This window comes from Diospyros lotus, chromosome 6, assembly GCF_014633365.1.
Source record: "Diospyros lotus cultivar Yz01 chromosome 6, ASM1463336v1, whole genome shotgun sequence".
NCBI classification, from domain to species: domain Eukaryota; kingdom Viridiplantae; phylum Streptophyta; class Magnoliopsida; order Ericales; family Ebenaceae; genus Diospyros; species Diospyros lotus.
In genome coordinates this window covers 37196336-37208274 of record NC_068343.1, presented here as the reverse complement: position 1 = coordinate 37208274, position 11939 = coordinate 37196336, and the positions used below count along the sequence as shown (strand labels likewise).

The 11939-nt window shown below is 44.0% G+C and overlaps 1 protein-coding gene across 1 annotated transcript; it reads left to right on the top strand.

The window, feature by feature from the left end:
• Positions 1-6699: 6699 nt before the first annotated feature.
• LOC127804503 (uncharacterized) lies at positions 6700-10982 on the top strand. Its single transcript, XM_052341374.1, has 3 exons — positions 6700-7153; positions 7222-10115; positions 10494-10982. Exons 1-3 carry the CDS (start codon positions 6700-6702, stop codon positions 10980-10982), a joined length of 3837 nt encoding a protein of 1278 aa, XP_052197334.1.
• The last annotated feature ends 957 nt before the right edge of the window (positions 10983-11939 follow it).

Sequence of the window (11939 nt, the reverse complement as noted above, 5' to 3'; positions counted from 1 at the left end):
TAAATAAACTAAATCTATATATAGAAAATAATCAAATACACACATAAACTAAACTAAATTAAATTAACACTAAATTAAAATGAAGACCTAGAAGTGAACACCAAATACAGAAATCTATATATATATATATATATCTATATATATATATAGAGAGAGAGAGAGGACCTTGGAAGTGGGCGGCGGCAGCGTGGCGGGGGGCGACGGCAGTGCGCAGACGCGGCGGCGAAGATGGCGTGGGTGGGCTACGTGGAGGCGAGAGAGGGAGAGAGACAGAGAGAAGGGGGCGGGCGAGGGGCGGCGACGATGGGGTGGGTGCGTAGGGGCGGCGGCGACGACGATGGCGGCGAGAGAGGGAGAGAGACAGAGAGAGAAAGATGGCAGCCACGATGGCCGCGAGCGAGGGGCGGGGACGATGGCCACGGGTGAGAGAGAGAAAGAGAGAGGGAGAGAGCGGGCGAGGGGCGGGGACGATGGCCGCCGGCGAGGGGCGGCGACGATGGGGCGGGGTGAGAGAGAGAAAGAGAGAGGGAGACAGAAATGCAGGTGAGGGGCGGGGACGATGGCCGCGAGTGAGAGAGAGAAAGAAAGAGGGGAAAGAAAGAGGGACGATGGCTGCTGGCAGGTGGGAAACAGAGAGTGAAAGAGAGAGGCAGAGGGGGAAACAGAGAGAGAGAGGCGTGATGGGATGGTTTTGGGCGGGCGGCCACGCCGGTGGCGGGGGGAGACGTGGATCTCAGCCGTTGATTGATCTCAACCGTGGATCTCAGCCACACAAAGATAGATTGTCTCTACACATTTTCAAAAACAGTCTTGCCTTATTATATAGATATTTGAGTCTAAAAATCTCGGGTGTTACAGTTTATTTTATTGCATCTAAAAGCGGAATGTTTATTCTTACTTGTTTAAACACCTCGTGGATGTCTGCATTTTTTTCTTTATCTTTTTTTAAAATATTCAGTCTCTGAGGGAAATGAGGTTTGAGTTTGACTTGGATTTCTTTTTCTTCAATATTTTTACCCTTTTTCTCCTTTTTGGTTTGTTATTGTTCTTCTTCAAGGCCTTATTAGTTGAATCATTATGCTCCTCTGTTTCTTCTTCTTGCATAGAGGGTCGGGTTTTCCTAGGGTCATCAGATTTTTCAATTATTTTACAACTCCTAAGGACAGTCACTACTTGCACTTGTTCATGAGTTTTTGTTTCACTGGATGACCCCTCTATCTGATGAGTTCGCCTAATAGGATTTGGGTTCAGTTGAGATGGAAATCATCCAAGCTCTCTTAAGCTCAATGTTTGTGTTAACTTGGTCAACTGGCTCCTAATGTCTTCCATAGCTCTATTAGTTTGTTCTTGAAATTTAGCTACCTGAGCATTAGTTCCCATCTGACCTTGTATGAACTGATGAAGGGTGTCCTCCAAAAATCTCTGAGGAGGTTGGTATGTGTTGGATGTAGACCCATGATTTGGCTGAAATTGTTGAGGTTGTGAAAGGAAGGGTGATTAATGATGGGCAACAAAATCATTTTTCCAATAAAAGTTTGGATGGTTACGATTGTTGGGGTGATATGTATTGAAATTTGAGTTATGATCGATGTTCCTTCCTGACCAAAGGGAGCGACCGAAGGCGAGATCGCAACGGCAAGGTGTGGGGTTCGTCCAGGGGGCGACTGGCACCTGTAAGCACTCCGACGCTCGAGTGAGTAAAAGAGTAAGGAAAGAGCAGTACATTAGTAGGTCAAAGGTCAGAACATACCTTGGCTTTGAAGAGAGCTGGCTGATATAGGAGGAGGAGATATCCTCCTACATGCATGTGTCGTGTGTCTACAAGTGATGGGATTGAGTATCCGGCGTCGATAAAGGTTCCAAGGCAGCAGCATGGTGGTGACATGACCCTCATTAATGTGGATGGGATTTGCCATTAATGAGGATGGGATCAAAGATGGCCGCGTGGATACCCAGTGGGGATTGCAATGATGCTGCGGCAAGCTAGCACGGGACCAAGAGATGGGCCCAGACAATCCACAGCCCCGAGGTCAGATGCTCAAGAAGCGAGTGTTTGAGCTAGAAAAGGGAAAGTCTGGGTGATCCAACGTGCCTGTTTGATACAAGGAAAGACTTGACAGGGTCAAGGAAAACTCGGGAGTCGGATCGAGGTAGACTCGAGGTCCGGCATGCCTGTTTGACACAAGGCAAACTTGACAGGGTCAAGGTAGACTCGGGAGTCAGACCGAGGTAGACTTGAGGTCCCACATGCCTATCTAATACAAGGCATGACTTGATAGGGCCGAGGAGGACTCGGAAGTTGGACCGGGGTAGACTCAAGGTCCTGCGTGCTTGTCTGACACAAGGCACGACTTGATAGGGTCAAGGAAGACTCAAAAGTCGGACAGAGATAGACTTGAGGTGCGACGTGCCTGTCTGATACAAAGCATAACTTGACAGGGCCAAGGCGGACTCGGGAGTCAAACTGAGGTACACTCAAGGTCCGACGTGCCTATCTGATACAAGGCACGACTTTGGAATCGAATTGAGGTAAACTCGAGGTCTGACATGCCTATCTATTCCAAGGCACAACTTGACAGGGCCGAGGCGGACTTGGGAGTTTGACCGAGGTAGACTCAAGGCCCAGCGTGCCTATCTAAGACAAGGCATGACTTGATAGGGCCAAGGTGAACTCGGGAGTTGGATCGTGGTAGACTCAAGGTTCGGAGTGGCTGTCTGATACAAGGCACGTCTTGACAAGGCTGAGGAGGACTCAGGAGTCAGACTGTAACACCCTGCCTCGCCGAGCGTGCCACTATAAGGGATTACCAGGATTTCTTTTTCCATACACTGCTCGACACACGTGGTGTTTCAAAGAACAATCTTCACATGCTCACAAAACCCCAGAAAACTCTAGTCAATAGACTTAAGCTAACAAGATCAATAGACTTAAGCTAAACAAAGCATATTGTTACACATCGGATAAAAACATTACTGAATATCATAAAGTACTACAATCATTCATATGTCTTCCCATCAAACAAGAATTACATAACTTCAAAAATGTAAACTATGACTATCATGCTCGTACTCCATCAGCTCTAACTGACCATGTCCTCGCTCCTACCGCAACCCTCGTTTGGAACGTTTGAATGTTCTAGGGGCATAACCCAGATTAGATGTTGAATTATCTAAGTGATGGTATAAAAATAGTTTACAAAATGCATGTATTTCATGAGCATGGCATAAACAAATGACACAAAACGTCAATTTGAGAAATCTCCTTAGCATACTCAATGTCCCATGAAAAATTCATTCCACACGCCGTTGGGATTGACCTTGCCGCGACATACTTAATCTTCGGGTGCCCAACAACGTCACTTGATGGATGAGATTAACCTTGCCCCATTCTTAAAAGACCCCACCCTGTAATACCCGAAGTTTTCCTAGGCATTGTTGTTTAAGAAATAAAACATTTCCTTGGAAATCGAAGGATACATGTGAAGTTCCGAGGTAATCGCTGAGGAACGAATGAAGGGTTTTCCGAAAAATCACGGAAACTATCGCAAGGGGACATCATCTAAGGTATTTTGGAGAAGTTTAAGGAGTTATAGGGGCTCAAGGGATATAAGTGCAAATAAGTATTTGGGTTAAAGAGTTATTTGTAAGAAGTTAAAATATCTTGTAACTAGTTAGTTAAAGGAACCAAGTAAGCTAACTTAGTTAGGAGACATAATCATGAGGAATCTTGAAAAATCAAATTAACATGTGGTGGCACATGTTTAAAAGGACACATGTCACAAGGGGGAGAAATGGTTCAAATCTCAAGGGACACTTGGCACAATCCTACGAAAGTGATGATTACAACCTTATCTAAGTGACACATGGCAAGTGACACATGGCACTCTTGGATTGGCCATAAATGCCTATAAATACTAAGGCCATGGAAGGGAAATTCTCACCATTAATCAAGAGGAAAAGGGGAGGTGAGTTGAGAGGAGAAGCTTTGCCCAAAAATAGAGTGGTAAAACACTTCGTCGGAAAAGTTGGACCACCACCGTAAAAGGCATTAAATAGCGAAAAAACAGCAAGGTAATTCTAATTTCTTTCTGTAGTTCGATAGATAATTGAATAAGGGTCGTGTGGATTCAAACGGAAGTCAAATCGGAGTTCGGATGAGGGAGAACGGGCCAAAAAACCTCAAGACGGCAAAGCTGGAGGGGCGGCGCGTGCAGTTCACGCGCCACCTGACTGCCGCGAGTGGAGCGCGTGGGGATCCTTCCCCAAGCGCGTGAGGGCGCGTGAGATGTCCTCTTGGGCCCAAAGTTTGTACAGTTGGTCCTTTAATTTTTCCCTAGGATCTCATATAAAAATAGTTTAGGTTTGAGTTTCGAAGTTATGTTATTTTTGCAGAAGAACTTTCTCGAACCCTGTGAACAGTACTTTAGAGCTTCCGAATCAGCAAGGTGAGTGCTTCTTGCATCTTTATAATACATACCGAACATTTTGTCTTCACACGGGTAAGGGTGATTACTTGCATAAGCATGACTTTCCTTTAAATCAAGCATTTTCTCTTTCTTTGTCATGCATCACTTGGTGTGTGTGGCTAGCTGAAGTCAGGATCTCATGTTAGACTGGTGAAAAGTCTTGGAGATGTGAGAACATGATTGATCAGCGGGGGTGATTGCAACACCTCGGCGTCACTACCACGCAGGCGGTTTCATATCATTCTACATATCTCATCACATGCATGTTATCTCTTCTTGTTGCACTCACTTAGATATAACTATCTAACTTGGGTGTCTCATACCCCTGGAACATTCAACGTTCCAGGTGGGTTAGTCATGACAGGTGCCCCGGAATCAAGTCAGAGGAAAGGAAAGGAAGTGGTTCTTGGATAGTTAGCTCCTTTACGTTTTAATTGCAAAGCGTTGTACTATTACTTTAGTGTGAGTTTTACTTGTTGTAAAAGGGAGCCTAAATGATCCCTAGATTTTCAAGTTGTATTATGGCTTTTCAGATGGTTTTTGTGTTAAAAGCATATAGTGGAAGCCTTAAATATCTAGCTTATGGTTTTATAAAGCTTTCAGGTTCGATCCTTGCTTCTGTTGGCAAAGGCTTCCATAAACGCCCTTTGATTACCATACGGTTGCTAGCGTCATCATGCATCTTTGTATGTGTACCTTGGAAAAAGAAAAGTGGGGCGTTACAGTTGGTATCAGAGCTGGATTTACATAACTCGATTAAGTTTTCTTACATGATTGACTTTGAGGATGTTTTTGGTTAAATACAGGAAATGGACCCCAATGTAGTTGAACATCAAAACCAGCGCATTATCATGGGGTGGTGGACCATGTAGTTAGGGGGAGTGTATATGATCCCTGGAGATGCCTTAGGAGATTTTCTTGATGCTGTATCACCTATCATCATGGAGCTTCCACCGGACGTAGTGGTGCCGCATCTGGCAGGACTCCAAGTAGCCTACTTAGTTTCCCTACTCACCCCCGAGTGGAAGGATGCAGGAAATCATCTCATCATCCATGAGGTTCACCCCGATTTCATAGCTTTCATGGACCGCTTACGTGAGGTCGAGGCTCTCATGGCTGATCAGGTTATGCCTGCGCTTGTGGAGGTACCCGTGCAAGAGCCCGAGGAACGTGCCCTGACACCCCCATCTGGGTCCGAGGACGAGGAGTGATGACGGTTGGAGGCGTAGGAAGATAATTTTTGGTTCATGTAAATTTTGGATATGTATATAAGGGAAGTAGAATAGTGGCGGATATGGCTTATACATATGTATACATAAAATAGCGATAGTGGCGGATATGGCTCATATGTATGTATACTTAGAATAGCAGGGTAGGCAGGTCGTGGTAAGGGAATGAACCTCTATGTGTGTATAAATAAAAGGTGGTGATGTAATATACAAGATGTTATAGTCGAACTAATCTTGATGGTTTATGGTGACAGGTTATGTAAAACATAAGGAAGAAGGAACCCGAAGGAATGACACCTAAACCCGATGAGAAAGTGGATTAAGGAAGGAAAGAGTAAGTTGGTCGTTCGGTAGGTTAAACTACTCTATTGCCATAACTAAGAAGCATATTGGATTTTGGCAGGTAATTTTGGTTTGACATATAAAGTTCTAGTTATTGCTTCTTGGAACTTGATGGTTATTATTTCTTGGAAATTGGTGGTTATTGTACCAAGAAGTTGATGATTGTTACTTTCCAAAAAAAAGGGGAAGAAGAAGAAGTGATGGTTATTGCTTTGGAGATGTGATGGTCATTATCATTTGGAGATTTGTTGACTGCTCTTTAGGAATTTGATGAACTAGGACTAACCGATCTTATTTAGGATGCCTTGAGTAATGGTTTGTGAAATGAACAAGTGATTGCAGGTGAAGGATTAGAAACCTTGAGGATTTTGGACAAACTAACTTGGAAGGTTGTTGATGTTATAGGAATTTTGGGAATGTATTGTAAATCTAAGGGCCCCGAGTATGTAGTAAGAACCATAAGAGGTTATTACAATATGGAATTTGGGACTTGGGGATTTGCATGGCTTTATAAGACCCCTCATATGGGTATGGATAGGTGGGTGATTGTCATATAAAAGGTTAGGACGAGTGGTTGCATGCTTTATTTTATTGACTAGGTGTATATCTTTGGGAGAATATGCTTATAAATTGTCCTTGAAATTTATTGTAAATGGTTTCAGATGGTAAACACTCGTCGAACCAAGAACCCTAGGCGCAGAAACAACGTTCGAGAGGAGGAGATGCAGGACCAGCACGAGGAAGGGACGGAGATGCCCCAAGGTAACCCACTGCCAGAAGGGAACCAAGGAGGAGGAACTCGTATGGATCAAATGGAACGAGTCTTGGGAAGTATGGTCACCCTTATACGAGGAACACAACCAGCGGGTCAGGTTATCCCCCGAAATCCTAATGTTAGCGACAGGTTCCAGCGGTTGAACCCGCCTGTTTTTCAAGGAAAGGCAGGGACTGACCCCTGTGAGAGTGAGTTTTGGCTGGAGCAGGTCGAAAAGATCTTTGACTTTATTAGCTGTGAGGAGGAGGATAAAGTTGGTTGTGCAACATTTATGCTTCGTGATGAAGCTGACCAGTGGTGGAAAATGATGCAGAGAACCCTACAAGGTCCTGAAGGACGAGGTACGCCAGTTACTACATGGGTGCAGTTTAAGGAACTTTTTAATAAGAAATACTTTCCTTTGTGTAAGAAAATGGAGAAAGGTCGGGAGTTCATGAATCTAAAACAAACTGGGGACATGTCCATCGCCCAATACGAGGATCACTTCACAAGGCTGATCAAGTATATGCCTATTACAACCTAGACGAGGAAGCCAAAGCGCAGAAGTTCCTTGGAGGACTGAAGTGGAAGATTCAACTAGCCTTAAGCTCCTTAGGGACACGCACCTATGCAGAAGTGGTGCTGCAAGCCTTGACGGTAGAAAGCAACTTTCGGCGAATGGAGACTTTGGGAACGGAATTTCGTGGGCCCGAGGATGGAAGGTTGGGAAGAAAGCATGACTTGGGGACTCAAGGGAGGAAGTTCAAGACCAAAGGTTCATGCCCGAAATGTCAGAAATATCATCCAGGGAAGCCTTGTAGGACAGGAGCCCAAAGATGCTATTCTTGTGAAGGAACTGGCCACGTGGCTCGGGATTGCCCAAAGGGGATTGTGTGTTTCACTTGCCAGAAGCCTGGTCATATCTCTCGCGACTGCCCTCAAAAGAAAGGTATTGTTCAATTCAGGGCGAATAAAGGAAGCATGGAGCCACAACGGGGACGCGTATTTAGTTTGATGAGAGAAGACGCCAGTGCCAACCCATCAATAATACAAGGTACAATGATCTTTCTTGATACGCCGGTGCAAGTATTGATAGACCCAGGGTCTACTCATTCATTTGTATCGCATGCATTGGCACGTTGTTTAAAATTGGAATTGGGAGAACTAGGGTGTCCCATGATAGTATCTACCCCTTTTGGAAAACAAGTAGAAACACATACAGGCTATGGGGATGGACGGATCGTATTGGGGAATAATGAATTTTCAGTCGAACTTACGTCCCTAGATATTCAGGATTTTGACATAATCTTGGGGATGGATTTCTTGACTAAATATAATGCAAAAATTAACTGTCAAGAAAAGACAGTTGAGTTACAAACAGATAATGGAACTTGGGAGAAGTTTCGAGGGAAAAATGGGAGTAGGAGAATCAAATGGATAACAGCCCTTAAAGCTATTAGGATGTTAGGGAAAGGAGCATATGGCTACCTAGCTTGTGTACAGGAGAATAACAAAAAGGTTGGGCTTGGGAAAGTGGCCATAGTAAGAGACTTTCCTGATGTGTTTCCTGAAGACTTACCTGGACTACCCCCTTATCAGGAAATTGAGCTTGCCATAGATGTCCTACCAGGGACAGACCCTATATCAATACCTCCTTATAGGATGGCCCCAGCAGAATTAAGGGAATTGAAAAGTCAGCTGCAGGATCTTTTGGACAAGGGTTTTATCCAACCTAGCATGTCACCTTGGGGAGCACCTATATTGTTTGTAAAGAAAAAGGACGGGAGTCTAAGGATGTGCATAGATTACCGTCAACTGAATAAGGTTACTATAAAAAACAAGTATCCGCTCCCTAGAATTGATGAGTTGTTTGACCAGTTACAAGGTGCTAGGGTATTCTCGAAGATAGATTTGAGGTCGGGCTACTACCAGTTGCGAATCAAGAAGGAGGATGTATTGAAAACTGCCTTTAGATCTCGTTATGGACACTATGAGTACTTGGTGATGCCATTTGGGTTGACTAACGCACCAGCAGCCTTTATGGACTTGATGAATAGGATATTCAGGCCATACCTAGACCAGTTTGTGATTGTGTTTATTGATGATATTCTAATATATTCAACTAGCAGGGAGGAACATGAGCGACACCTGGAAACAGTCCTAAAGACGTTACGGGAGCATCGATTATATGCCAAATTTTCTAAATGTGAGTTTTGGCTAACCCAAATAGCTTTTCTGGGTCATGTCATATCAGAGGAAGGAATAGCGGTGGATCCTTCAAAAGTTGAGACAATAAGGAATTGGGAGCAACCTAAGACCGTAACTGAGGTGCGTAGTTTTTTGGGGCTGGCAGGTTATTATAGAAAATATGTTGAAGGATTTTCTCATATTGCTTTACCACTTAACCAGTTAACGAGAAAAGGAGTTAAGTTTGAATGGAATATGGCATGTGAGCATAGTTTTAATGAACTCAAAAAGAGACTAACCTCTGCACCTATGAGGCAACGGCGGTATTTATTTTCACAGAGGGATTTGAATATGAGGCAACGGCGGTGGATGGAATTCTTGAAGGATTACGATTGTACGATCCAGTACCACCCCGGGAAGGCAAATGTTGTGGCTGATGCGTTAAGCAGGAAAAGGCCTGCTCTAATAGCTAATTTGATGGCCCGGGAATGGGGACTGGTGGAGGCTTTTAGCCATTTGTCAGTGGGTGCAATTCCTAAAAGAACGTCCGTCTACGTCGCTGGCCTGGTGGTTCATTTCCATCTGGTGGAACAAATCCAGCAAGCTACTCTGGAAGACTCGAGGGTGAAGTTGTGGGTAGATGATCGGGGAAGGGTCAAAAACCCTAACTTCAATTTTTCTGACGGTATATTACGGTTCATGAACCGAATATATGTGCCCAGGGTCAAGGAATTGAGGCAAACCATTCTAGAAGAGGCGCATCGAGCCAAATACACTATCCACCCTGGTACTACCAAAATGTACAGGGACTTGAGAAATTTGTATTGGTGGTCGGGAATGAAGAAAGACATAGCTCGTCACGTGAGTCGATGTGACACTTGTCAAAGGATAAAGATCGAACATCAAAAGCCTGCTGGGAAGCTGCAACCCCTAGATATTCCCGAATGGAAGTGGGAGCATATCACTATGGATTTTGTTACAGGTTTGCCAAAAGGACCTATGGGAAATGATGCAATATGGGTAATAGTGGATAGGCTAACAAAGTCTGCTCATTTTCTGCCCATGAAAGTAGGGCAACCAGTCAGCAAGTTAGCACAATTGTATATAAAAGAGATAATCCGATTGCATGGAACTCCAGTGAGTATAGTATCTGATAGGGATCCGAGATTCACTTCTCGATTTTGGGAGAGTTTGCAAAAATGTTTAGGGACTCAATTGCGGCTAAGTACGGCATATCATCCCCAAACAAACGGATAATCAGAACGGACAATTCAGACCATGGAAGACATGTTGCGAGCCTGTGTGATTGAATTTTCAAAAGGATGGGAGGAGCACATACCCCTGATTGAGTTTGCATATAATAATAGTTATCACAGTAGTATTAATATGGCACCATACGAAGCTCTCTATGGTCGAAGATGCAGAACACCTCTATGTTGGACCGAGGTAGGAGAAAGACAACTTTTAGGACCTGAAATGGTGCAATAAACTAACGAAAAGATTAAGCTGATTCAGGAAAAGATAAAGGCAGCCCAAAGCCGACAGAGGTCATATGCCAATAATCGAAGGAGGGGTTTGGAATTTCAAACTGGAGATAAGGTATACTTGAAGATCTTGCACCAAGGGAAGAAACGAGGAAAGTTAAACCCACGCTATGTTGGGCCATATGAGGTTTTGGAACGTATTGGGCCAGTAGCATATCGGTTAGCACTACCCCCATCAATGTCTGGGGTACACGATGTGTTCCATGTGTCTCGTCTACGAAAGTGCGAACCCGATCCTTCTCAGAAGATTCCAGAAGAAACGATTGAATTGCAAGAGAATTTGACCTACCCCGAAGAACCCATTGAGATCTTGGACCGGAAGGAGAAAGTATTGAGAAACAAGGTAATACCACTGGTGAAAGTGTTATGGAAACACCATAACATTCAGGAAGCCACTTGGGAGAGAGAAGAAGAAATGCAACAGAAGTTCTCACACCTCTTTAACCATGTGGAGACCTAGGGATGTATTTCGAGGACGAAATCTATTTTTTTTAAGGGGGGGAGAATGTAATACCCGAAGTTTTCCTAGGCATTGTTGTTTAAGAAATAAAACATTTCCTTGGAAATCGAAGGATACATGTGAAGTTCCGAGGTAATCGCCGAGGAACGAATGAAGGGTTTTCCGAAAAATCACGGAAACTATCGCAAGGGGACATCATCTAAGGTATTTTGGAGAAGTTTAAGGAGTTATAGGGGCTCAAGGGATATAAGTGCAAATAAGTATTTGGGTTAAAGAGTTATTTGTAAGAAGTTAAAATATCTTGTAACTAGTTAGTTAAAGGAACCAAGTAAGCTAACTTAGTTAGGAGACATAATCATGAGGAATCTTGAAAAATCAAATTAACATGTGGTGGCACATGTTTAAAAGGACACATGTCACAAGGGGGAGAAATGGTTCAAATCTCAAGGGACACTTGGCACAATCCTACGAAAGTGATGATTACAACCTTATCTAAGTGACACATGGCAAGTGACACATGGCACTCTTGGATTGGCCATAAATGCCTATAAATACCAAGGCCATGGAAGGGAAATTCTCACCATTAATCAAGAGGAAAAGGGGAGGTGAGTTGAGAGGAGAAGCTTTGCCCAAAAATAGAGTGGTAAAACACTTCGTCGGAAAAGTTGGACCACCACCGTAAAAGGCATTAAATAGCGAAAAAACAGCAAGGTAATTCTAATTTCTTTCTGTAGTTCGATAGATAATTGAATAAGGGTCGTTTGGATTCAAACGGAAGTCAAATCGGAGTTCGGATGAGGGAGAACGGGCCAAAAAACCTCAAGACGGCAAAGCTGGAGGGGCGGCGCGTGCAGTTCACGCGCCACCTGACTGCCGCGAGTGGAGCGCGTGGGGATCCTTCCCCAAGCACGTGAGGGCGCGTGAGATGTCCTCTTGGGCCCAAATTTTGTACAGTTG

Excerpts from the sequence above, each read along its gene's own strand:
- LOC127804503 (XM_052341374.1), top strand. The coding sequence starts at position 6,700 with ATGGTAAACACTCGTCGAACCAAGAACCCTAGGCGCAGAAACAACGTT. Across the intron at positions 7,154-7,221 it reads ACAAGGTCCTGAAGGACGAG|AAAATGGAGAAAGGTCGGGA; the intron begins GTACGCCAGTTA and ends CCTTTGTGTAAG. Across the intron at positions 10,116-10,493 it reads TCCGATTGCATGGAACTCCA|GAAAAGATAAAGGCAGCCCA; the intron begins GTGAGTATAGTA and ends AAGCTGATTCAG.